This window comes from Populus euphratica, unplaced genomic scaffold (assembly GCF_000495115.2).
Source record: "Populus euphratica unplaced genomic scaffold, PopEup_1.0 scaffold450.1, whole genome shotgun sequence".
In the NCBI taxonomy this organism is placed as follows: Eukaryota; Viridiplantae; Streptophyta; class Magnoliopsida; order Malpighiales; family Salicaceae; genus Populus; species Populus euphratica.
This window is the reverse complement of record NW_011500331.1, coordinates 157,683-183,508: the sequence shown is the minus strand read 5'-3', so window position 1 is coordinate 183,508 and position 25,826 is coordinate 157,683. Positions and strand designations below refer to the sequence as shown.

Genomic DNA, 25,826 nt, shown 5'->3' with positions numbered 1-25,826 from the left:
TATTATAGTTAAAAATATTATTATAAAAAAATTATTATTTGTGTTATAAATATTATTATTTTTATTGTAATCTTAATATTAAAAATAATATTATTTGTGTTATAAATATTATTTTTATTATAATTAATATTAATAATAAAATAATTAATAAATTTTAAAAAAAATTATTAATATTGAAAAACAACTATAGATTTGATTTGAATTATAAAATTAAAAATTATTATTATTATTATTAAATTTTAAAAAACTATTATTACTATCAAATAAAAACCATAATTTTTTTTAGAAGATTAAAAACATAAAAATTTTGATAAATATTATAAATATTATTATTGAATTTTATATTACAATAAGACTCAATACTCCTACATCCAACATCGCAACTAGAATCAATGCTTTTTGATTTTAACTTTTCATAATATTTTATAAGAAAAAATTGTGATTTAGAGCGAGTCATTTAAGTAGTATTTGACACCGTGGTCGGAAAGTATTTTTTAAAAATAATTTTTTTTATTTTAAATTAATATGTTTTTAAATTATTTTAATGTGCTGGTGTTAAAAATAATTTTTTAAAATAAAAAAAATATTATTTTAATATATTTTAGAATAATAAATATTCTAAAAAAATAATCGTTACCATATTTTTAGATACCGTTTAATATATATATATATATATATAAAGCAGCCGCTAAAAAACACTTCGCAGATAATTATAGAGATGTGTGAGGTATTACAACAATCAGTGGATTCACTTTTTGTCTGGTGACTTGAAAATCTTATTGAAGTCGAGCTATATATAACCGTACACCTCCAAAAGGTAATTAATACTCAATGGTTAATTCTTATGGTCTCTCTCAGAGTTTTGATTTTGATTTTTTTGGGTTTCCTGATTTTGAAACAGTTGGCTGTCTTAAAAAAAAGAGTTGAAATTCAATCTATTTCAGTAGTATATTAGCCTCCTTATACGTATTACGCTATGGATAAGAATTCAAGCTATGCTTTTAACGTATAAAGAGAAGGCATTCGTGTTATGAATGTTTTTTCATAGGATCATTAAATTTATTAATTCATAAATAATAAAATAATCTATGTGTTTAACTCAATGAATTTAAAGATATATCAACAGGTAAATCATAAAAAAGAATTATGAGTGATAATTAAAAACTGAATTAGAAAATTGATAAAAGATAAATAAACATGCAAATATTTTATCTTGTTTATAATTTTCATTTTATATATTTTGAAAGTTTATACTAGTTGATAAGTACATATAATTTTTATTTTCATGAATATATCATGGAAATATAACTTATTTATCTCAAAGTTAATAAAATATAATGATAAATTATAAATATTTTTATTTTTATTTATTTAAAAAAAAAAACAGACAACTTGTAGTTTGTTTGTCCAATTTCCTACCACTAAAGATGTGGTCAAAAAATCAAGTTGGGGTTTTTTGAATTTACTTTCACTTAAAAACTTATATTAAACATCCTTATAATGTTAATAAATCAATTCTTCAACTCAAAACACATTTAAATTGATTCTAAAACACAAAATCATAAAAATTATCTTATAATCCTGATTTACTTTTTCATTAAAATAATAATTTTTTTTTTAATAAAACTCATCTTATTAAATAAAAATTATTAATAATAAAAATAATTTTTTTATCATTAAAATATGTTAGACATAAGATTTCTCTCTGCCTCACTATTCTTGTGCGAGCTTCTATTTCTACTCTCAAATCAAAGAACAAATAAATAAATAAAAATAAAGAGGTTTAATACATAAACTAAGATTCTAAAAGGTACAGCGACTTGAAACAAAATCAATATAAAATATAGAGACTAAATATAACTTTTTTCACATGAATTTGAGATTGGCCACCTAGGTTGTTTTTATCTCTCATTTTTGTTTTTTTAATTATGTCTTAATATTACAAATTAAAACATATCTCCTTAAATTAACCTAAAATCTTATAAAAACTTTCATATCTAAGATAAATGAAAAGAACTTGAACCATTAACTATAAAAAATACAGAATATAAAAGGATTAAATAAAAAAATTGATAAAAAAAATAAAATAAACAATCAAATGAATTGCGGGAGCGTGTATAACCTTGTTACGAAAAAACTAAAGGAGCTCAATCATTTAGTGTAGATTATGAGAAAATTCACAATGAACTTACACTATATAATTACTTTTTTGTCTTTCTCTATACAAAGTTTTTGCCTTGTTTGTAGGGGTAACATAGTATTTTTCATGAAACACAGGTTATTTGCAAATTAATTAAGAACAATTTAATAGTTTATATATTTTTTTTTTACATGGTCGAATTACATAGACGGCAACACAAAAATGAAAGGCTAAGAGGACTTTTATGTAATTTTCTTTATAAATAGTACAATTAATAAAATTAAAGGATGAGTCAAAGGGTATTTTAATATTTTCCCATCATCTTTACATTAGTCTCAATTTGGAATAGGGGTAAATTAGTATTTTCACAGAAATAATAACAAAAAAAAAAAATTATTAATGCATATGGGACATATGTCATCGAGTGGATGTCACCCATACCTTTCGGGGGCTCGTGCGACATTGTTTAGTGACCAAAATTTTCCATCTACTATGTCATTTGAAATGTCAAGTGGAGGCAGAGCTTATAAGGTGGGGCGAGTTACTTAAATCACGAAGGTTTGCATGCCTGTTGGTTTTTTTCTTCCACTTATATTTTTTCTCTCCATTCTTTATAATTCATCCCAGGTTAGCTAAAAATCATGATGTCCTCCTATTTATTTTGTCTTTTAATTTTGATTATTTTTTTTATTGGTAGTTTTTTGCTTTGGATTTTTTTATTTTATTCTTTTTCATTTTTTTTTCTAGAATGAGTCATCACTATTTTTTTTTTATCATTTTTATCATTTGTTTTTTTTTTCAACTATTCCCTCCACATTTTATTTCATTTTTTTTTTGTACTTTCCATCTTCTAGTGTTATCCCGAACCATACACTAGTTAAGTCAACCCGAGTTTTCTCAAATTATTATTATTTTAATATTTTTTATGTTAGAAAACAATTAACTTGCTCTATTATAACATAGTGTGAGCAAAATGATTTAGTTTGCTATAGTAAAACCTCGTTCGATATTGTAATAACGATTATTTTTTAAAGTATTTTTTTTATAGATATATTAAAATAATATTTTTTTATTTTTTAAAATTTATTTTTGATATTAACGTTTCAAGATTTGAAAATACAAAAAAAAATTTAAAAAAATAAAAATTTTTCAAATATTTTTAAATGTGATTTTGAAACTCAAAAGGCAAAGTGATAATGGTTTTTTTTACATTTAAAATTAATAAAAAAATAAAAATTTTAAAAAATATATATTTTTTAAATTAAAAAAAAAACATTTTTAAAATGAAGAAAAGAAACAGCCATTACGTGAATCTCCACGAAGAAGCCCAAAAACGCAGTCTCCCAACAAGGTTCAATTCTCTCCATTCGCTAAAGTTTCAATTTTCAATAATCCAACCAGTTAGATTATATCGCATTCGATTCAAAACCTTACCAAATAGATTCAATTTTGTGTTTTTCTCGATGGGATCTTCGTGTGTGCTCTTCTTTCTAGGTACGATATTTTGATGATTTATTGTTCTTATTTTGTGCTCGGGGGTACGTTATACAAGAGATGGCTTGGTTTAGCGGGAAAGTCTCGTTAGGGAACTTCCCTGATCTAGCAGGGGCGGTAAATAAGCTCAGTGAGAGCGTCAAGAATATCGAGAAGAATTTCGATACTGCACTTGGTTTCGAAGACAAACCCGATTCTAGTACCAGCACTGAAGGTACTTTACCTACTACTACCACTACTTTTTACACGTTATTTATATTATTTTATTACATCTTTCAAGTAAAATGATTTGGCGACATTCGTTTATTAGACAGATTTAAATATCCTAGTTGTTGAAGTTACACCTTGTGGAATGCTTGAGCTCACTACTTTGCAACAATGTTGACCTTAGTGCTCAAGAGCATGGAAGTTAATTGATAATATGTTGTATTGTGCTGAAGTTTAACGAGAAACTAGGGAACAACATGGTTGCATTTTCTGCACCTCTGTTTAAATGCTCTAACTTGTGTGTATTGAGACCAATTTTATTTGGAATCTTCGTTCCTTTTGCTTTCCAGCTTCGGGATTATGGCCAGTTATGTCCTTTATGGGGCATAAAAGCGAGGATAGTACAGTTGAATCTTCAGAGGAAACTGTATCTCCACAGAAATCATCAACTGCTGAGGAGAAAGAGACACAAAATTCTGACACAGAACAAACCACAGCTTTAGAAGAAAATCAAATGCTTGACAGAAAAAAAGATGGCGAGTATCTGCAGATTGCTGAGAAAAAAGATGGTGTCATTTCAGACTCTGGCAAAGCTGAACTCGATCCCAAATTGCAATCAGAACCTAAGGCTGTCGAACCTCCTGAGCCAGTTGTCCATGATGTTAAAATACCAGATTCAGCTGATGAATTACAGGGGAAAGAGATTTCAGAGGTAGGGCCTACTGAAAATTCAGAAACATTGGAGATCAAGTCAGAAGCATCCAGGGTTGATGAAGTCGAGGCTGCTTCCATCTTACATAGTGAGTCACATAATGTGTTTCATGTCAAGAGCATAGATGAACAAGAGACACATGCTGAGGAGACTGTAGAACAAAGTTCTATTCAAGCTGAGGCATCAAGTGATATGCAAGCTGAGGCATCGGATGATGTGCAAATTGAGGCATCAACTGATATCCTAGCTGAGGCATCAAGTGATACCCGAGCCGAGGCTTCAAGTGATACCCTTCATCCGGTTCACGGCCAATAATTAGTGCTGAAGTGAGTGACATGGCCCGTGAACTCTCCCTGTCCACTGCATCTCCCTCAGATGAGGCTTCAGAAATGGTTTCTGGATCAGTTTCTAAGGTAGACGATGGCAATGATCAGACAGTAGGAGGAGACGAGGGAGTCAATTATGGCGAAGTTGGCAGTAAAGAGCAATGCCTGAGCTCAGGGTTGAATATATCAGACTCTATAGATTCCATGCTTGAACTAGAGAAGGTGAAGACTGAGATTAAAATGATGGAAACTGCATTACAAAGTGCTGCAAGGCAAGCTCAGGTATTACTACATGGCACAGATATATCATGCTGGGAAAAAAAGTCTGCAAACTGAGCCCCATTGATGCATCGCTACTCTTATTTTCAAAATTGGACTGCATTATATGTTTATGCTGGGCAAAAAATTCAATTTTGGTCTTTACTGAGCTTTTTACAGTATACATACCACAATCAAAATACACTGGAACTTCTTTTCTCATTTTTTTAGAATATTTCACTAGTCGATTCAACATTCTTACCTTCGTAATAGCCCTATAATTTATAGTGGATAGCAAGATCCTCTCTAGTTTTTTATTACATCGTTTTTTGTTTGAAAGTGTAGTTATTATTATTTTTTAAAAATTATTTTTAAAATCATTTGAAAATATTGAAACATATTAATTTAAAATAATTTTTTTTTCAAAATCACTTTAAAACGCAGTGCCAAACGCCTTTGTCCAACCTCTGTGTTGCTTTATTTTTTTTTATTTTTTAATGATATTTTAGCATGTTTTCTTTCTCCTGTCCGCATAACACTTGTTCGTGATGGACTAAAATCACTGTGATTTGTGAGTGTCAAATCTGATGCTCTTGCTTCACATTTCATTAAAGTTTTGTCCTCTCATGTTTCTCAAATTATGGTTGTTCTGGCATAGTGAATCAACCCAACCCTCAAGGCATATCACCTTCACCTTTCTGCTCATCAAGGGCTACATTAGTACCTTTACAATGATGATGGTTGCTTGTGCTTCTCTTCTTTTGTTAAGAAGACTATTTAAATTTTGAACAACTGAACTTTTGATGAACAAAATTCATAATTTTTAGTGCTAGTTGTCTAAACTAAAATGTGTTGTAATTCTGTTTTGAGTTTTTATGTTAAACTAAAATCCAACTCTGATGTTCTTCTTCCAGGCAAAGGCTGATGAGATCGCGAAGTTGATGAATGAAAATGAGCACCTGAAAGTTGTTATTGGGGAATTGAAGGTCTGTATAAATTTTAACTATTTCTACATTCAAGCTAATTTGGTTGAGGTACTTTGTGCATATGTGTGCATTAAGTTAAAATGGTTATTTTTTGTACCTTTTTAAAGAAAATCTGGTTTGTGCTAATTACATTTTATCTGGATAGTTCAATTAGTTTGTGTTGCAAAGGTTGTTCTTATATTTTCTACGTGGGTTGTATTTTTTTTTATCTTAAAATAATTCTTATTGTCTTTTTGATTGCTATTTTGATAGTATTTTTTTTTTTGACGATGATGTTGTATATTTACCTAAAGCACCTATATGTGTAAGCCATTATCGTAATTTTATGCTTCTAGCTGTAAAACATCCCTTGTTTGGCAAACTTTATATTATAATAAGTACTATAACATCGGCACTTGCTCTTTAGTCCTTAATTTGACTCAAAAAATTGATTGTCGTGTGCATGTTAACTTGCATGAGTTGGGTTTTATCAAAAAATAATTTGCCATTTTTTTGTTTGTATGTGTTCACTTACAACATCTTCATCTCATCTACTCTCCTCTATTCTGTTTTGATCTCTGGTTCCACTTGTTTTTACAAATATTACTATTGGTTGATAGGATAATGATTTCACTTTACTTTCTTTATAGCCTGAATATGATGTTTTTATCGCCGAATTTTATGGAACAGAGAAAAACCAATGATGCAGAAATCGAGTCTTTGAGAGAGGAATACCATCAAAGGGTTTCAACTCTTGAAAGAAAGGTATGCTCCTAAAATTTGAAAATTATGACATGCCTTTTCTTTTACACACACACGCTCACCCTCTTTCTGCAATTTCTTAACAAAAGAGAATGATTAGTTATTGGTTGTGGAGAATGAGATTAATTGAGGTATACGTAACAACTAAGATGTCATGCTTTGATACTTAGCGACCATATATTGATCAGCACATGAATACTGTCTACAGTATATATCTAGCTTAGCTGGCAAAGTCACTTGGATGGTACCAAGTGACGTGGGTTCAAATCCCGCTCACAGCAGGGAGGGGAGGGATTGAGGGAAGGAGAGGCTATCCCATGTTGTGTTGCATAAAGCCCAATTGGCCTCCTAATGAACCTGATGAAAAATGTTTACTGTTAGATATTCCATATAATCCCAGAAAGGTGCAATTTTATGATATTATTTTTTGTTGGCTCTTCCACTTATTAGATCAAGAAGTTTTGATCATTTATCTGCAATACCTTTCATTTTGATATGGGCAACACACATGTTCACATGCTGCACTATTATAGCTACTAGATTCCAAAGTAATTTCTTACATCCTCTATTTCTTGAGATAAGTGGAAGAGGCTTTTGCTGTTTTGGAATCGGTGGGTGTCCCTGGATTGGGTGGGGGATTTGTTGATGATACATTTAGTGGGTTTTGGTAGGAGGAAGGACAAAATGTTTTATGCTTGTACAGTGTTTGCTATGATTTGGAATATTTGGTTCCAGAATTTTAAGAACTCTCCTTTTAATGCAACTTTTGTGAGTTTTGCTGGCTTCTTAACAGCATTTTGCTTCACAATCTCGTAAAAGAGTCTCTATGGATCATATTCAGCCGGCTGAAGTTGCATCTTGTCTAGTTTTGTTTTTAATTTTGTTTCCTATTCTTTGTACCATATTATGGAGGATAGCTTATACTCCTTTTTTTTTTTTTTCTGGGATTCAAACTCAAAATAATATATCCATTATTTACCAAACAGAAATGGTTTAAATTGAGAATACAGGTGATATTTAAAAGCCTGAAAGTTTTGGATAGTACTAATGCCTCTTGGTAGGCTAGTATGTTGTGCTAGCGTGACAGATTTGCAACTTACATGCTGAGTTTCAGCCTGATGAGATTTTCTGTGCCTTTAAAGTTGATTTTATTTTTTTTGCTTCTTCGATGGCAATTAATCATATTGCCTTAAATTTCGTACTGTTGAGATTAATATTGTCTTGGAACGTTTGGTTACAGGTTTATGCTCTTACAAAGGAAAGGGATACACTTAGGAGAGAGCAGAACAAAAAAAGCGATGCTGCTGCTCTTCTGAAGGAAAAGGATGAAATTATTAACCAGGTTACGGCTGAAGGTAGAGCCACACTAACATTTATATTCCATGTTTAATGAATGGTTCTGCATATTCCAATTCTTTCATAGGAAAAGATACTATAATTTCTCTCACTCCATGATTTTTTGCATGTTGAACAGCTTTGCAGTATGAGGGTTTGAGGGTTTGTAGGACTAGTGAGGATTAAGGTTTTGAGACATAACTACTTGATTTATCATTTTTAATAGTTTTGTATGGTAGGAAACAATTTGGTGGAGTTTGCAGAGCAATGGGGTTTTTGTTTCACGTCCTCTTCTTATTTGAAGATTTTCCCTTTGAATTCTAGGTGAAGAGCTTTCAAAAAAGCAGGCTGCTTAAGAATCTACTATTAGAAAATTAAGAGCTCAGGTATCTAGCAGGCTTACTGATTATCTGAACTTTGAAGTTTCAATATCTAATCCCAATACTCTTGTCTTTCTGATCTAAGGAATGTTTTGCATGTATCTTCACTTTTTGTGAAAGTCTAGAGTAGAGAGCTTGAAGAAGAAAAGAAAGGTTTGATGACCAAAGTTCAGGTAATTTGATTCTAAACTGTGATGTAGTGGCGTAATATTATCATGATATTTTGGCTATTATGTTAACATTGAATTCAGGATGACATAGAACAATTATTCCAGGGGTTATGGACCATACTGACAAGGTCAAGTCTCAAAAGAAGTCTGCAAAGAAACCTGAAAACATCTTATATAAAGCCTAGAATTAATATTTTTTTGTTTTAATTATTTTTCTAGTTAATTTTGAATTTTAATTATTTTTTTCCTACACAACTTAGGATTTATAATTTAGTTAGTATTTACTATTTAAGAATCCTAATGCTAGATGGATTCTATTAAGTAGGAAACTTGATGGAGGTCATGGGACCTTGTTAGATCAAAGCCAAACTACGATAAATTGAGAGACAAAAAATCAATCATCATGATTGAATGTCAGTATGAGCAAGAACCTTTTGATGATGAGGATGCTCTATGTGAACCTAATGGAGATGATGAAAAAGACTAATATTATGATGGTGGTGGTGGTGATCTTGCAAACAAGGATATAACGGACTTAGTAATTTATAACAAGTTTTCTGGAGATATTATTGAAGATTATTTTGGGATAATTTAGAAGTTGAAGTATTGGAGGACATAGATGATGTTGAACTCGAGTTTGAAGTAAAAAAATATGGGAAGGAATTACAAGTGGACTTCATACGAACAAAAAAAAATAACATCAGATATTTTTAGGAAACTTGGAGGTCATGAGACCTTGTTAGATCAAGCCAAACTATCATAACTCGAGAGATAAAAATCAATTAACATGATTGAATGTTAGTATGAGCAAGAACCTTTTGATGACGAGGATGTTTTATGCAAACCTGATGGAGATGATGATGAAGATTTTTATGATGATGATCTTGCAAATAAAGACATGAAAGACCTAGTAAATTATGACAAGTCTTCTGGATATATTATTGAAGATTATTTTGAGATTTCTTTAAACACAGTGGTTGAAGTATTAAGGACATAGATGATAAACTCGAGTTTGAAGTAAAAATATGCGGGAAAGAATTACAAGTGGATTTTATATGAATAGAAAAAATAACATCAGATATTGATTTTTCCTTACTATACATGCACTATAAATTAAATTTTAAAGTTCACATGTTACTTCGTGAATAAGTTAACTACAATATTATATTTGGAGTATTTGTTCCTTTAGGGTGGAAGAGTTCAATTTCTAATAGATAACTTGAAGACTAGTTTTTCTCAAGTGGGGGAGACTGACATAAAACAATATCCCAAAAGTCTATGGATTGAATTGACAAGGTCAAGTTTGAAAAGAAATCCTCGAAAATATCTGATATAAAGCTTGAAATTATTGTTTTCATGTTTTAATTATTTTCCTAATTAATTTTGGATTCTAATTTTTTGTTTTCTACTTAGCCTAGGACTTATAATTTAATTAGTATTTTACTATTTAGAAATCCTAATCTTAGATGAATTTTATTAGTTGGGAAAGTTTTAATTAAGAATCCTTCCTATAAAGGATTTTAGCACTAATATAAATAGGGATCTCTAGTTTATTTTATGGAGATCAAGACTATTATTCATATTCAATAAAAATACTAGAGAGTTTTCTCTAGAGAACTTTAGTTTTATCTTCGCTATATGCTGTGTTATATGATGAGATGGACTATTGTATTTGGACTTTTTTGGTCTTTTTTTGTTAAAAGTCTTATGAGAAGATATGTTGTAACAAATTTGCAGAAGGTGATTGAGCATTGATAATATTGCCTTTTTAAATTTGATTCTAAATTCAATATTTTAATGTTTGTGAAGCCGTGCTTCGATTTTGATGTCATCTGAATGGATGACTAATACATATTGCTTGCAAATAAATGAAAATAAATGAAAGTTGAAGGAATGTTCTTAGCAAATTCGGAAATTAAATCCTGTTCTTTGTTAGCTTCCTTGTGTTATGATTTTTATGTGAATTGCTGCTAAAACAACTTTTTTATGTGAGTTTCTTTTGTAATTCAATTCATATATCTACCTTTTCTGGTCATTGTTTTGGCATCAACCTGTATTGTATCAACAATATTAACTTTTTTGTTCCACTTCCAGGTGGAAGAGAATAAAGTAGAGAGTATAAAAAAGGACAAGACAACTATAGAGAATTTGCTGCAAGAAACAATAGAAAAACACCAAGCAGAGCTTTCAGCCCAGAAAGAGTATTATACGGATGCTTTATCTGCATCCAAGAAGGCTGAAGCATTAGCACAGGCACGTGCTGATAATGAGGCCTGAACTGAATTAGAGAGTCATCTAAGAGAGGCAGAGGAACGCGAGACTATGCTGGTTAAGGCACTTGAAGAATTAAGACAAACTTTGAGTAGAAAGGAGCAGGAGGTTATACACAATTGTATTAAGATTGTTGATTTGTGGCTATTGATATGCTTGAAATGACTCTCTAGCATAAGTTCTTAATTGACTTTTGGTTTTGTAGGCTGTTTTTAGAGAGGACATGCTATGCAGGGACATTGAAGATCTTCAAAAACATTATCACGTGTGTTGAACTTTATCTTACCTTGCTGTAAAGTTACTTTTGCTTTAGCATTATTCTCTATTTGCTTCTAGTTGTGATGTGTAGTTTTGTGTGTTCTCTAGGCAAGTGAACGTCGATGTGAGGAACTGATTACTCAAGTTCCTGATTCTACAAGGCCTCTCCTAAGACAGATTGAAGCCATGCAGGTGGATTTATAATTTTCATCCATCTTTAGGTAACATTTGGTGACTATCTTGGGACAGAAAAGGTAAAGGCAGTAGGGACAGAGCGACATGTCCCCTTTTATCTCTTGTTTTGAAAGCATAAATTCACTCCAAAACTATCAGATATTTATTTTTATGTCTCCGTCTCTCCAACACATGTTTCTATTCCCACAATCATTGTCTCTTCTGTTCCTGAATGGTAACTGAACCCTACCTTAGAGTTACCATGTGTGTCCTTATGAACCTCAAGTTCCAAGCTATTTTGTCTGTAACTCTTTGTCACTTGGTATTAGGAAACAATAGCTAGAAGGGCTGAGGCCTGGGCTGCTGTGGAGAGATCTCTAAATTCTCGACTCCAGGTGCCTGAATCTTATTTCTTGTTATGATATAACACATGAAACTTGTAAAGACATCTCTATTTATTATTAGCTGTTACACTTTTAGGAAGCAGAGGCCAAAGCTGCTATTGCTGAGGAAAGAGAGCAATCTGTGAATAAACGCTTATCTCAAACATCATCTGGAATTAATGTTCTTGAAGCGCAGGTTCATCATCTTTCTATGAACAAATTTTTGTTAGTGATGGAACTATTTGATGAATTGTAGCTGAAATTGGTTATGCTCAGATTTCTTGTCTCAGGACTGAACAAACACAGTTAAGTAGGTCCCTCGAAAAGGAGAGACAGAGCAGCTGAAAATAGGCAGGAATACCTTGCAGCCAAGAAGGAAGCTGACACTCAAGAAGGTCATGCCCATCAACTTGAAGCACAAATTAAGGAACTGAGGCAGAAAAACAAGGAAGAGTTACAAGATGCATTAACACACAGAGAACTTCTACAACGGGTTGGATGTGTTTTTATTCTGGATTTCCCTTTCTTTTTCAGCTTTTCTTCTATTGCCAACCACATTATAAGCACAATTCAGTCTTGACAATACTAGAAGTGAATGCTCAACTTTACTTGTCTAAATAAATGAACCCATGGATAGGGCATTTATTGATGTTTTGTCTGTGGAGCTGAAGTACCCGCTCAGTTATTGAATTTTCCCTGCAAGAACCTGATATTTTTGAATCTTTTAGGAAGATGATCTAGACATAATAGAAGCTGATTTGAAGTTTATTAATTTAGTCCACGTTAGGAATTCATATGAAGCTGGATGGTTATGTAGAGGATAATTTCATTATTGTTTTGGAGATTTCTCTGAAAGACTAGAACAAAAGCTATCTTCCTACTTTATCATATGCACATAAGGTGTAACGCTGTCTGGAAGATTCGTGATTTAAGCTCATGATTTGTTTCAGGAAATTGAAAGAGAGAAAGCTGCTCGGTTGGAGTTGGAAAGGACAGCTCACGTCCATTAAACTTCTGCATCTGATCAAACTCCTATTGCAAGGAGCAACTCTGCTTTACTTTGGAAATTGACACCAGTTAACTTCTAATTGCTTTCATATATTTTTTACATTTTGCAAATTTTGCAGGAGATTTAACCCGAAAGCTCTCCACTGCTAGCAGCCTGGGCAGCATGGAAGAGAGCTATTATCTGCAAGCATCTCTGGACACATCTGACAGTCTTTCTGAATGGAGAACTTTTGGAGAGGCAACCATGAATCCTTACTACATGAAGAGCATGACACCTAGTGCTTTTGAATCTGCCCTTCTTCAGAAAGAGGGTGAACTTGCATCATATATGTCTCGTTTGGTATGTATTGCTTTTTTATTGAACTTCATGCTTAAAGTATTGCTTGTTATCACATATCTTCATGCTGTATGCTGCACTCTGGTGCTGAGTTTTCACAGTGTATCCTGTGTGGATATGTTGCATTTGGACAATCATCTGGGTTTATGCTTAAAATTCATTCTATTTCATCCATGTGCAGCTCTGATCAATTATTTGCATTTTTTGTATGGTCCAGGCATCCATGGAATCTGTCCGTGATTCTCTTGCAGAAGAGTTGGTCAAAATGACATCACAAGTGAGTTTCTACATGTTCTTTAGTGAGTCACATTTACAGAATAGGTAATTACCTATATATTATTGTTCTACTTTATTTTCCCATGTCATTGAGTTCAGCAAATGTTTTGATCCGCTGCAGTGTGAGAAATTACGGGCGGAGTCTGCTCTTTTGCCTGGTGTACTGGCAGAACTAGATGGACTGAGGCGAAGGCACTCTGCTGCCCTGGAGTGGATGGGTGAACGTGATGAGGATGTATGCAAGGAATAAGTTCTGATTTTCTGTTGATGTTCTTGAGATCTTATTGCATAATTGAAATGTGCTAAACCTCTTAAATTGTTCAAGCAAGTTCCCAGAATCCTTGAAGGAATTTTATTTTTGATTGGCTTATAAAAGAAATGCATTTGTCTGTGGAATTAAGTTTGCCTCAAAATATGATCGATGATTTTTACTCCACTCCATGGTGTGCTCATTGTTTAAATAAAAAGTGGACACTTGTAGAAATTTGTCCACCGGAGTGCTGTAGATTTTTGTTTCTTGTTCCACTTCCTTTCTTTTAAACTGCCCTTTATCAAATATGCATGTACTAAATCAAATGGAGTTATAGGAAAAATAAGTGAAGCAGAGCCTCCAGCATAAACTTTGTCCAATACAAATGGGAAGACTAACACTCAAGACTGATTTTTTTGTTTTTTCATGTAATCGTGCTGGAGGATTCTGTGCCAGATTTTTGAATATGTTTGACCACTTGCTATGCAAATGCTGAGAGAATATATTGATAACAAATATACTTGAGTAGCATACATCTGTCTATCTATCGTGATTTCCATTGTGATCATGGAAGTAGGATTTCTTAATGCCCTTTCCCTTATTCGAGTGGAATGTGTGTTATTTATTGTATCCTGAATAGTCGAGTGGAATGTGTGTTATTTATTGTATCCTGACGTCTTTAGTGGCTTCATATTTCTAGTTGGAGGAACTTCGTGCAGATATTGTAGACTTGAAAGAAATGTACAGAGAGCAAGTAAATTTGCTTGTCAACAAGGTATTTTATTTCAATCTTCTTTTCCCCAAACATTTTCATACCATTCTAAAAAAATGTGGTGATTTTTTACTCTCTGTTTCATTTTTTTTTACCTGAATTCGCTCTCACTAGTTGTTTCTGTGCTTATGCTTGCAATCTGTTGACAGATCCAAATATCAATTACATCCTCTGGCAATGCCTGATAAGTTGACACTACAGAATGTGTTACTTACCATTTACATAGAAACTCGTGGTATAGTTGTCGGGGATGTGATTTATCGTTCGTTCGAACTTTTTTTTTTTTTTTTGTCTTTCTCCCTCTATCCTTGCGATTGGGGGCAAGCGGCGATATATTCAGAGGAGATCCTTTTTCATGAAACCTAGAACTATATTGTAATTGAGATGAATTTGTTGTATAGCAGAAACCCGAAGGTGACAAATTTATTTCTCCAGCTTGAAGATGATATAAATTTTTGGATTTATTTAGCGATGATTAAAGTTCTTCGTTACAGTCTTCACCTTTCACTTTCACTTACGAAGCTAACAAGGTTAATGATGAGATCAATCACAGAAAACCTCGGAGGTTATAACTGTTAAAAAACACTTGAACTCTGAAGGTTCTTTTGCGGGCAAATCTTTATGATCTGTGCAAGCGTGAGTTTCTTGCTTCTTCCATATACATTTATTGAACATTGAATTCAAAACTGAGAAATACAAAGTAACAGTATTTAAGATATACTCGAGCATTCCAAATTAGTCATGCCCCCAAAAGAACTGAGAAACAGCAGCTGCTACAATCTGAGCATATACTGTTTCTCAAGAAATTCCGAATCGGTTTGTGCCCTTCAAAGGAATTCTAAAACATCATTCTTCGTGTATAAACCCTAATCATTCTCAAAAAAAGAAAAAAGAAAAAAGAAAAACCTAATCAATTAGTTAGGAGACTTCAAACCTACAGAGTGGACAGAATTTGCTCTTCTCCAACCATCTGCGTATGCACCCGCAATGATAGACATGTGAGCAAGGCAATCGAGTTGCTTCACAGCCAACCAAAAGTTGGTCGAAACAAACTGCGCATGGCTGGTTAGTAGACCCTTCTAATTCAACCTTCACAATCTCCAATTTCTCTATAGACGACGCAGTGGCGGGCTCAAAGCTTAAGACATCATCATCATCATCTTCCTCGTCACCGCCGCCGCCCGAAGGCTCATCAAAACTTGGTGGGACATCAACTCTCACCTTCATATACAAAACCCTCCGATCCAATAGCAGAATACTTCTTGCCATTTGACGAGCACAAGTCAACACCTGATCTATCATGAAATCCCTAACAGGGATATCCATAACAGCAAGGATATTACGGATGGTTAGTGTTGATGTTTCTAGGTCATGCAATAACTGGTCACGATCAACCAGGAAATCTCTCTTCACCCAATAGCAGTCCGCATCGTAGAGATGCTGTGATTCATCATCTTCAAGATCGTCAACAAGTACAGGAGGCATGAAACTTGCTTCAACCACAATGCAGAACTTATCACACAACACAGAATCATCTCCTGGTTTAACTAAATCCAGTGGAATAGTAGTAAAACATAAGTCACCAAAGTCTGACATTAGCCCTAGCTTATTAGCTTGGATCAGAAACGACTGCAGAGAGTAAATTTTCTCTACCGATCAGTCATGCGATAGGAAAGGGAAGCTACCATGCATATATATACACAATCGTTAAACCTATGTTTGCTCGGAATCCTTAAGCAACAAGAAACCTTTCGATGTCGTGTTACGATGTGGTCGTTACCGCATTTATGGGAAGTGATTTACTTGAATTATGTAGCATTTTTCTTATTGGTTTAAGAGCATGTTTGAATTTATGTAGATATTGTTTTTTAAAGTAATTTTACTTGTAAATATATTAATATATTTCTTAAAAATTCTAATTTTAATATGAATATAGAAATATAAAAAAAATTAATTTGAAACTAAATTTAATTTTTTTTCAAAAATATTCACGCTCTTATTCTTTTTATAATTTGTAAAATGAATTAAAAAATTTCTTGTTTTGCATATTCAACTGTATTGATATTTGGGTGGATTTGCCACGAGGTTTAGCTTTTGTTATTAATATTCTATAATTTGCCAGCTCCTATTTTCTTTGAATTATTATTATTATTTATAGCAAATGCTATCGTGTCAACAACACGTGAACAAGGACAGTTATCATCTCGTGAATACGGCCACACCAGATCCTGCTCCCCACCAACATTCAACGGCCAGGTGTCGTCTTTCTCGATTTGCTTGCACTCTTTTAAGAAAATATCAGTGAGTGAGGGTGATGGAGCTCGAGTCTCAATGTCACCGCTATACTATGCATCCATCCCCATCACCCGCGCACATTAGCTATAGCCTACTCACTCTCGGTCAAAACTCTCATTTTCTAAGAAACGGTTGTTTCTCCTAAATCGGACATTCACCTTCTCTCTCTCCGTGAACAGAAGGCGCATTTAATTGTTGATCACAGCCGCCGGAAGGGTACTCTTCTCGAAATCCACTCCGTCTCCACGTCTAAATATAAATATTTAGCCAGCCAACATTTCTTTTTAATCACAAACACCCTCTCTCAAACTCTGTTTCTCTTCGCCAGAAGTTGCTGCGATTTTTATTTATTTATTTATTTATTATTACTACGACTGCTGCTGCTACTTTTCTTCTCCGATTACCAAAGGAGATGGCGAGTTTTTTCCATGGGCGTTGGTTTCTTAGACTTGCATTTACAAGGAATGAGATCTAAAACGAGATCCTATTATTATTATTATTATTTCTTTGGATTTATTTTAACTTGTGATAATATTTTGTTTAAAGAATAGAATCTTGATTAATATATAGAGTTAGAGAGGATGATTGATACGATACTGTATTAAAATAAAATAAAAAGGGCTGATCTGGATTTGCAGGTGGTAGACAAAGTAAATCTTGCAATGAGAGGGCGTTATGTGGAGACGGTGGTGACCAAGAAACGGGCTTCGTCCAGGGATTTTATTAATGCCTATGATAGAGAAGAAAGTTCTGGTATTTTGACTTCAATCATTTCTTTCTTTCTATATATATATATTTATAGTGGTCTAATAAGAAAGAATATATCATACTGGTGACTGCAGATGCTATGTGAATAGTCTTATTTAGAATAAAAAAATGCACAAGCTGCTCTATTTCACCTTATATATATATGTATCTGTATGTGTGTATGTATATATATGTATCTGTATGTGTGTATGTAGAGAGAGAGAGAGAGAGAGAGCCGAGGCATGGATTTTTGTATTCAAATCACATAGTTTGAAATGATTTGACTACTCATGCTTTTAGTTTCACCCCTTTTTTCATGATAAATTTACCTTTATTGAGCTAGTTGATGATCTAGGAGCCCAAAAACCGTTTCCTTTAGCTAGTTATTTGTTAGAAGCTACAAGCACAACATATGTGGTTGCAAGGATGCTTGTTACGCAATAAAGTTTATGAATTTTGACGACTAATGTCGTTGCATTTTTGTTAATTATTATTCATTTTTGACACACACACACACACATAAAGTTTCCGAAGTTGTGGATGATAAATGTAGTGGCTGATATCTGCTATTGGCTGCAGGACATTTAGCGATTGGAACAGCCAAAGATGCTGGAAACCCTCACTGGAGGCATTCTTTGGTGCATGTACTTGTAGCAACTCTTTCTTCATTCTTATTCGGCTATCATCTTGGGTGTGCCCCTCTAACTCTATTCACTTTTGCTCTTCTGCTCAAGTTTAATGATTTTGGATACATTATTTACTAATATTTTTGTATTATTAATTCAGAGTTGTTAATGAAACACTAGAAAGCATCTCTTTTGACCTTGGCTTTAGTGGGAATACCATGGCTGAAGGTACTTCATGCAACAAACTGTTTATTTTGTTTCATCTTCCCTTAGTGGAAAAAAGAAAAAAAAATGTTCTAATGGATTCTTTTCATTTGAAGGTCTGGTGGTAAGTACATGCCTAGGGGGTGCATTTGTTGGATCTATATTCAGTGGCTGGATAGCGGATGGTGTTGGGCGTCGCAGGGCGTTCCAGCTTTGTGCTTTACCAATGATAATTGGGGCTTCAATGAGGTATGCATAGGGGCCTTGTATTTGTTTCAGGCATATTTTCCCAAATTCTTATTATGTCTAAAACTCTTTCCAATGAGGCTATTTAAAAAAAAATAAAAAATAAAAATTGCAGTGCAACAACAAAAGATCTGTGGGGTATGCTTCTAGGGAGGTTTTTTGTTGGAACTGGGATGGGAATTGGCCCAGCTGTTGCGGCTCTCTATGTGACAGAGGTACAGCTGTATAAGAAATGATAATTTTGATATATACATTGCTAGCAAACTTCTCAGGATCCTACTTTTGTTTGCTTTTCATTCATTCATTGATTGAATAACATATATCACTCTAATGAATAGGTTTCACCAGCTTATGTAAGGGGTACTTATGGGAGTTTGACCCAAATTTCAACATGTCTTGGACTTTTGGGATCTTTCTTTATTGGAATTCCAGCCAAGGAAACTATGGGTTGGTAAGAAAACTTGAAAGGAGGTTGAAGATTACTGTTCACTGCAAAAATTCTTCAATATGTCTCAGCCATTCAAGTACATTGCTTGTGATAGCATTAACACAAATTAGTTGTCTTATTAACTTGTTGGTCTGCTCAGGTGGCGCGTTTGTTTTTGGGTGTCTGCCATCCCTGCTGCAATGCTTGCTCTTTTTATGGAGTTTTGTGCTGAGAGTCCTCACTGGCTTTTAAAGGTCACCTGATCTTCAGTTTTATGCATATCAAACAATTCAATTTTTTTTTTCTTGTGCTTGCATTGGTCGAGCTTAGTTCCACCCTTCCGATGTTTGCACCCAAGTCGGGAGAAATATGCCTATATGTGACCATGCATGCACACATGATTATCTAACACAACATTTTTTTTGTTCAATAAAAGTACCCATATTGCCAATCCCTACAAGTTTGGATTAAGGCTTTGTTGTAGTTAGCTTGTTAAGAGCTATTTAATGAAAAAATCATCATTGAAATTCATCTGACATCTATGAATAGATGTGGGTTACAGGTTACAATTGATGATTAGATCTTCATAATCTACTAATAATTTTAGATTTCATAAAGATGCATATGATTTGATTTTATTTGGGAAGATAGAGCGTGTTAATTACCTAATATAATGTGAAGAAATGCGCAAAGATAATAATGGGCAATACTCTAATAGTTGAACATTTTTGAACAAGTGGTCCTTTAGCATGTGATCTTAGAGCTAGGCTGCATCTCACAATCTAGGAAGCTCCTTTGAATTTTATTGGATATTAAATGGTGGAAAGTAGTATGCTGACTCTTGTCCTTTTCTTTCCTTTGCAATGTTACTTCCTCTTTTTGTAGTTTTGACTCATTACTCCTAACAGAAATTTTGATGATAAAACTTCAAAGAGAAAATTTTCCCTCTAAAAAGTTTTAAGTTTTAAAAATTGGTTGTTTAAAATTATTGCTTTAGGATCAAATTGTATTGAAATCAAATTCAGTTTTCCCCTTCTCTCATTATTTTCATGCAAGTAACTGGATCCTTCTTCCATGTTGTATGAACAAGCCATCATAATATTTTGAAGAGTACAATTTTGATGCAACAATACTTTTGCTGGGGCAGTCTAGAAGTAAATTACAATTGACACTGGCGTTTTTTCTCTGCAACTCTCAACTTTTGTTCTGTTAATTGCTCAAAATATTAAAAAATATTTCATTCAAGCTTCTTTCTTCAAATAATTATTCAAGTGTTATCAATATTGTTCGAAAGTTGTTCTGAAGAACAAAAGGTTTAGTAAATGAACCAAAGTTCAGAGCTAGATAGAGGCTGTTATGTTTAGCTTTATGATGAGTACTCAGTGTGATCATGGTTCATTTAGCCATTGTATAGAATGTAATTTAGTAAGTAATGATAATAGATTTTCCTAAATTTACTTCAGAGGGGAAGAAGTACTGAAGCTGAAGCCCAATTTGAGAAACTCTTAGGAGGATCACATGTCAAATCTGCAATTATCGAATTGTCAAAGTCAAACCAGGGAGATGAAGTTGATAAAGTGAAGTTATCAGAGTTTCTCTATGGTCGCTATTTTAAAGGTGCATTTCTCTTTTAACTTGCAGTTATATTTTCACATTAGTTTTCTTTCAAATAATTACTATTGAATTCTCCATTTGCAGTGGTTTTCATTGGGTCTGCCCTTTTTGCCTTGCAACAGCTATCTGGAATAAATGCTGTATTCTATTTTTCATCAGCTGTCTTTAAAAGTGCTGGTGTACCTTCAGACTCTGCAAACATATGTGTTGGAGTTAGCAATTTACTGGGTAGAGAGGGCTTTTCTCCCAGGCATTCACTTGTGGATTATTGTTGGCTATCTCTTCCAAATTATGATTCTATTTTTAATATCTTCAGGGTCAATAATTGCGATGGTTATGATGGATAAACTGGGAAGAAAGGTGCTACTTACTGGAAGCTTCTTTGGCATGGTAAGAAAAAAAAATGTGGTGGGAAAACTGCTCTTTATTTTATTTTCTTGAAGATTATGTCTGTAATGTGAAGATTGGTAGTGGTATATTCTAGGTTCAAACATGAAACAAGTATCAACAGTGTTAAAACCATATTTTGATCTTCCAAGCAAGCCATTTTCCAGTCATTTCTCCCATTTAAGTGGGGCGGGGAAGCAGAATTTGGAGATAGTCTCATGCCCTTCTACCATTTTACAGGAAGTGGTTGCTCTCAAGACCTGGATCTTATAGCAGGCTGTGTATAACTTGTAACTTCCTAGCACCAGGTTCTAATCTGATTGCATTATAGAATCGTATCAGGGTCCATGTGCATGTTTGCAATGGAATAGACAGATAGTGATTGGGTCTTTGAACAGTTAAGAGTGTTCTTAATTGATAGAGAAAGTCACCAACAAGGTGGAATGTAACATCATAACCGTATAGGTGAAGATAATGAGTTAATTAATCAAATATAACAGGCAGTAGTCCTTATAACTTTGCCTCTTTTTTGGAAATTTATGGAGAATTGAGTGAATAACTGTAGACTAACTGATGCCATTTGTGCTGACAATAAAAACTCAAGAATTGTAAAACGTAGACCAGAAGGTGGCGGAAAGTTAATGCTAGAATAGGAGCTTTCTAGGTAGGGTCCAGCAGTTTGTGAGTTCTGTTTTTGTTTTTGCAACTGGATTCCTGTGGTACCAATATGCAATTTATGAGTTTAATGCTACAGATTTGCATTATCAGAATAGAATGTGACAATATGCTTGATCGATACTTCATGCATTCTGTTGTGCAGGCAGTCTCAATGGGTCTTCAAGCAACTGCAGCTACTTCATTTGTGTCAAGCTTTTCTGCATTGTATCTATCAGTTGGAGGCATGCTGCTGTAAGTAGTCATCCTTATACTCAAGAACTTGTGATAAAAAGATCACTTTTCATTATGAATAAACCAAAATGTTAACCAAGCTTATGATGACTTGGTCATTATTTACGGACTCACCAATTCTCTTTTAGCATGAATTCATGAAACTTTTTGACGAAATATGCTATAATTAAGCATCAGTTGATATTGGAACCAAAATTGGAATAACAGGAGTTGCATGCACTTAAAGGAAATCTCCTGACATGTGAGATATGAATGATAAGTTGTTTAGAAACTAGTTTTTTCGATAAAGATTGTCAGGTGAAAACTTATTATTTTGAAGCCTCATGATTTCTGTTATTTAAAACACAAAACTGCTAGTGCAGGTTTGTATTGATGTTTTCTCTTGGCGCTGGTCCAGTTCCAAGTCTCCTACTATCAGAAATATTGCCAAGTCGGATTAGGGCAAAGGCGCTGGCAGTTTGCATGGCCGTGCATTGGGTAATTCTTTCATGGCTGTCCTTGATTTTTTTGACCAAAGACCTTGTCTTTCAGGCAATTGAGACAGCCAAGTCTACACCTATGCAACTATTTTTTTTTTATTCACTTCAATTGATAGATTGATCTTTTTGATGATGACTAGACAGTAAAATTTGGATGAGAAAATCTCGGCAATGGATAATTCTTTCATGGCTGTCCTTCATTTTTCTGACTGAAGACATTTTTCAATTTTTGGCCATTGAGACAGCCAAGCCTACACCTATGCAATGTATCACTCCAATTTGATGGATTGATCTCATTTTGGATGATGACTAGACATTAAAACTTGAGAGGAGAAAATCTTGGCATTTCCAGCAGACCAGCCAGCATAATGATATAAGAATTTTAAGTTTGATTCCACATAGAGAGAGTTCTGCTGTATTTTGTCATATTCAAATAAAATTATTATCTACAAACACAATTCAATCAAAGCAAATTACTCAATTTTTTTGTCACAACACACTTGAGATAGTTTAGGTTTTCTTCTTGTTGATTTGTAATTTAGTTCTTTTGTCTGGGTAAATTTTAGTTCCAGCTTCAAAGACTTGGATCTGTGCCAAGTATATAAGTTAGGTCATTTTCTTGTCTCCCCTTGCATCACTTATCCAAACTCATTATTTGTTGTCATCGTGTTGCTGATTAAGTTGGGTCTTTGTAACAGGTTATAAATTTCTTTGTTGGCCTCTTGTTCTTGCGTTTACTGGAGCAAATCGGGCCCTTGGTCTTGTATACAGTTTTTGGAAGCTTTTGTCTGGTTGCTGTGTTTTTTGTGAAGAAAAACGTGTTGGAAACAAGGGGAAAATCACTCCAAGAGATTGAGATTGCACTTATGCCTCCAGAGTAAAGGTAGATCGTTTTCATATTGTTTCCCAGAATAGTTGTTTTTAATAAAAAAAATAATTTAAGGGCTAATCAATTGTATTACTTGGAATAACCTAGTCTATGATAGTTTGCTAGAAATTATTATGGAAGTAAAAAAATGGGACTTATTTTCCTGGTAAGGCTTTTTCTTGACATAACGGCTTTCAACTTTCCAAATGTGTTGATTATTTATACAAATGTTAACTTGGCAACTGCGTTCATTTGAGAGCTTGGTCCTGCATCTTCAACCATCAAAATGACACCATGTTTATCCTTTTACCTCCTTTCATGTCGCCTTTGCCTCATCCACAATAGCTATTTGCTTCTTGCTATTGATAAGTTTTAAATTTTCATTAGAAGCCAAAGGATCACTTTATCCAGATTGTGATACACTTCAACTGCAACTTATTTCATTTTTTACTCTATTCTATTTTGATTTCCTACGAGTAGCTGGCCTTGTTCAGGGTATTTTTGGCTGAGAAACCCACATATTTTGCATTTTGGTGTTATAAATCATGGTTTTGTTTGGATACAATTTACTCTTTTCTTTATAGCTCTAGTTTACTTCACATTGCACACGTTTCTTTTCCTTTCAAGTTAAGGGTAGCTTTCAGTTTAATCTGTCATGTAATTGTTTCTAGCCCCCCTATAGTTCAGCATGAAGATTAAAATGATTTTTTCATCTATAGCTGCTCTTATTTCTGTAATTATTCCCTGGAGTTGGCTTCAAGGCATGATGAGCAGACTTTGGATGATTATTCTATTTGTTCCAACAAATAGATATAAAAACTAAGCCATTCTTCCTATTTTGTGTCTAAAGCATGACTTACCTCTTAGAACATTTCCAGCCATGGCTAAAAGGTTTTTTGATCCGGACTTGAATGTATTCTGGTTGGCTTCTGTGATCTATCTGAAATCGAGGATCTCTTATTATTGTTATTGTTATCATTTGGATAAATCTGATCATGGGAATCATGTTGATTTGCAGGAAGTCGAAGGGATATTTAGTTGGATGTTTCTATGCCTTTGCGTCAGTTTTGCCTTGTTCTGGTTTGGAGACAGCGGTAGAAGTTGAGAAATTGGAAAATACATCGATAATGTGCTCGCTCTAGAAGGCGGAGCATTATTATTTTTAGCAGGATAATTCACGAGCGCATCGGTGTATATTCCAAACTGTCCACAACAGATAATTGAAGCGAAGCAGAATAGGTTGTAGAACTTGGGATTCTACCCACAAATAATATGCTTTACATATATTAGCTTGTCCGCAGCTGACTCTATTCCATGCGAGATAAATGCAGAAATTCAAGAACATTATTTTAGAAAATTAAGAGAATTCTGATGCTGCTCAATTTATATTATATTATGTTTTGATGATAGAATCTAATCTGTTTGTTTAGTTTAATTACAAAACAAAAGCCTGTAAATATTATATACATGAGATCAAACAAAAAGTACGCTTGCATAAACAAAATGCAAACTAGTTTTTAAGAACATTTGTTGAAGTACCTGAAGGTATACCTGTAAAAATGTTATTAATTTTAATAATATTACCTTCTGTAAAAATATTATTAATTTTAATAATATTACCTTAATTAGCTGCACAACTAGATGAGGTTCATCAACTGCTCTAGATTAAAAAGAAGAAAATTTAACAAAACTTAGGCTCTAGATTAAAAAGAAAAACAAAGTATAAGAGCTGGAAAACTTAAGGAAAGAAGGTAGATGAGATGCAAAATTAATTATTATAATTATTAGAATTGATTCTCGTTGTTTGCTTTAATTATCCTATATAAAAATAAATAAAAAAGCCTGGTAGTTTTTGCCATAAAAACTAGATATTTTTTTCACTTAGAAAATAAAATTATCTGGAAAGAGAAATATTAATTATTGTTCTGATTATTTATTTATAAATTGAAATATTATTTATAATAAACTCAAGCTCAAAGATATCCAAAACATGAGGTTTGAGGTCCAAGGATTGGAGCTAAGGCCCCTGCTCATGCCATGACAAGCCCCTTTGAAAGCTCTATGCCATATTAACTCATTTTTAACTTTTCATCCTCTCACCATGTAACTTCAAAAGAACATTTTATTTTCTTTCAATATGTAATAAAAAATTTTAAGTCTTTCAAAATATATCAACTAATTTAAATATTTCAATAACTATTTTTCCTATAAAGGAGAAATAGCCATGCATGAAATCTTTAAAATCTGATTTAGAGAGCTAAATTACTGGTATAAAAACTTGGATGATGGTTTAGAAGCTTTGGAATGTAATTTGGACTTATTTCTTCACAAAACCTGTTTGCTAGCAGAATTTAGTTATCATCTTTGAAAAATCATATCTCCCTCATCTGATATCGTTTGTGGCTGAAATTTGGAGCGTTTATAGACCTTTGAGTCAGAAATCCAAAACAATTAAGTTTGAATCAATTGGACTTCTATAGCTCCAGAAATTTAATTTTGAATGGACAAGGGTCAATAGTAGCAGAATGCGAGATTTGACTTTGAAG

At 33.2% G+C, this 25,826-nt stretch overlaps 3 protein-coding genes and 1 pseudogene across 3 annotated transcripts; 3 read left to right on the top strand and 1 right to left on the bottom strand.

Annotated features, from left to right (window-relative positions):
• The first annotated feature begins 3,449 nt into the window (after positions 1-3,449).
• Positions 3,450-4,886, top strand: LOC105113726 (golgin candidate 5-like). The gene is made up of 3 exons (XM_011010021.1): positions 3,450-3,491; positions 3,635-3,848; positions 4,192-4,886. The coding sequence occupies exons 2-3, from the start codon at positions 3,695-3,697 to the stop codon at positions 4,866-4,868; spliced, it is 831 nt and encodes a 276-aa protein (XP_011008323.1). The 5' UTR covers positions 3,450-3,491; positions 3,635-3,694; the 3' UTR covers positions 4,869-4,886.
• LOC105113727 (golgin candidate 5-like) lies at positions 4,867-14,947 on the top strand (annotated as a pseudogene).
• Positions 14,948-15,412: 465 nt separating this feature from the next.
• LOC105113730 (uncharacterized) lies at positions 15,413-16,074 on the bottom strand. Its single transcript, XM_011010025.1, has 2 exons — positions 15,532-16,074; positions 15,413-15,448 (listed from the first exon to the last, which is right to left on the bottom strand). Exons 1-2 carry the CDS (start codon positions 16,072-16,074, stop codon positions 15,413-15,415), a joined length of 579 nt encoding a protein of 192 aa, XP_011008327.1.
• Positions 16,075-16,724: 650 nt separating this feature from the next.
• On the top strand, positions 16,725-24,784 carry SGB1 (Major facilitator superfamily protein). Its single transcript, XM_011010020.1, has 15 exons — positions 16,725-16,989; positions 17,412-17,526; positions 18,100-18,211; positions 18,307-18,374; positions 18,467-18,599; positions 18,712-18,811; positions 18,935-19,047; positions 19,184-19,277; positions 20,487-20,640; positions 20,722-20,865; positions 20,954-21,027; positions 21,845-21,933; positions 22,296-22,410; positions 23,111-23,295; positions 24,299-24,784. Exons 2-14 carry the CDS (start codon positions 17,436-17,438, stop codon positions 23,291-23,293), a joined length of 1,470 nt encoding a protein of 489 aa, XP_011008322.1. The 5' UTR covers positions 16,725-16,989; positions 17,412-17,435; the 3' UTR covers positions 23,294-23,295; positions 24,299-24,784.
• The last annotated feature ends 1,042 nt before the right edge of the window (positions 24,785-25,826 follow it).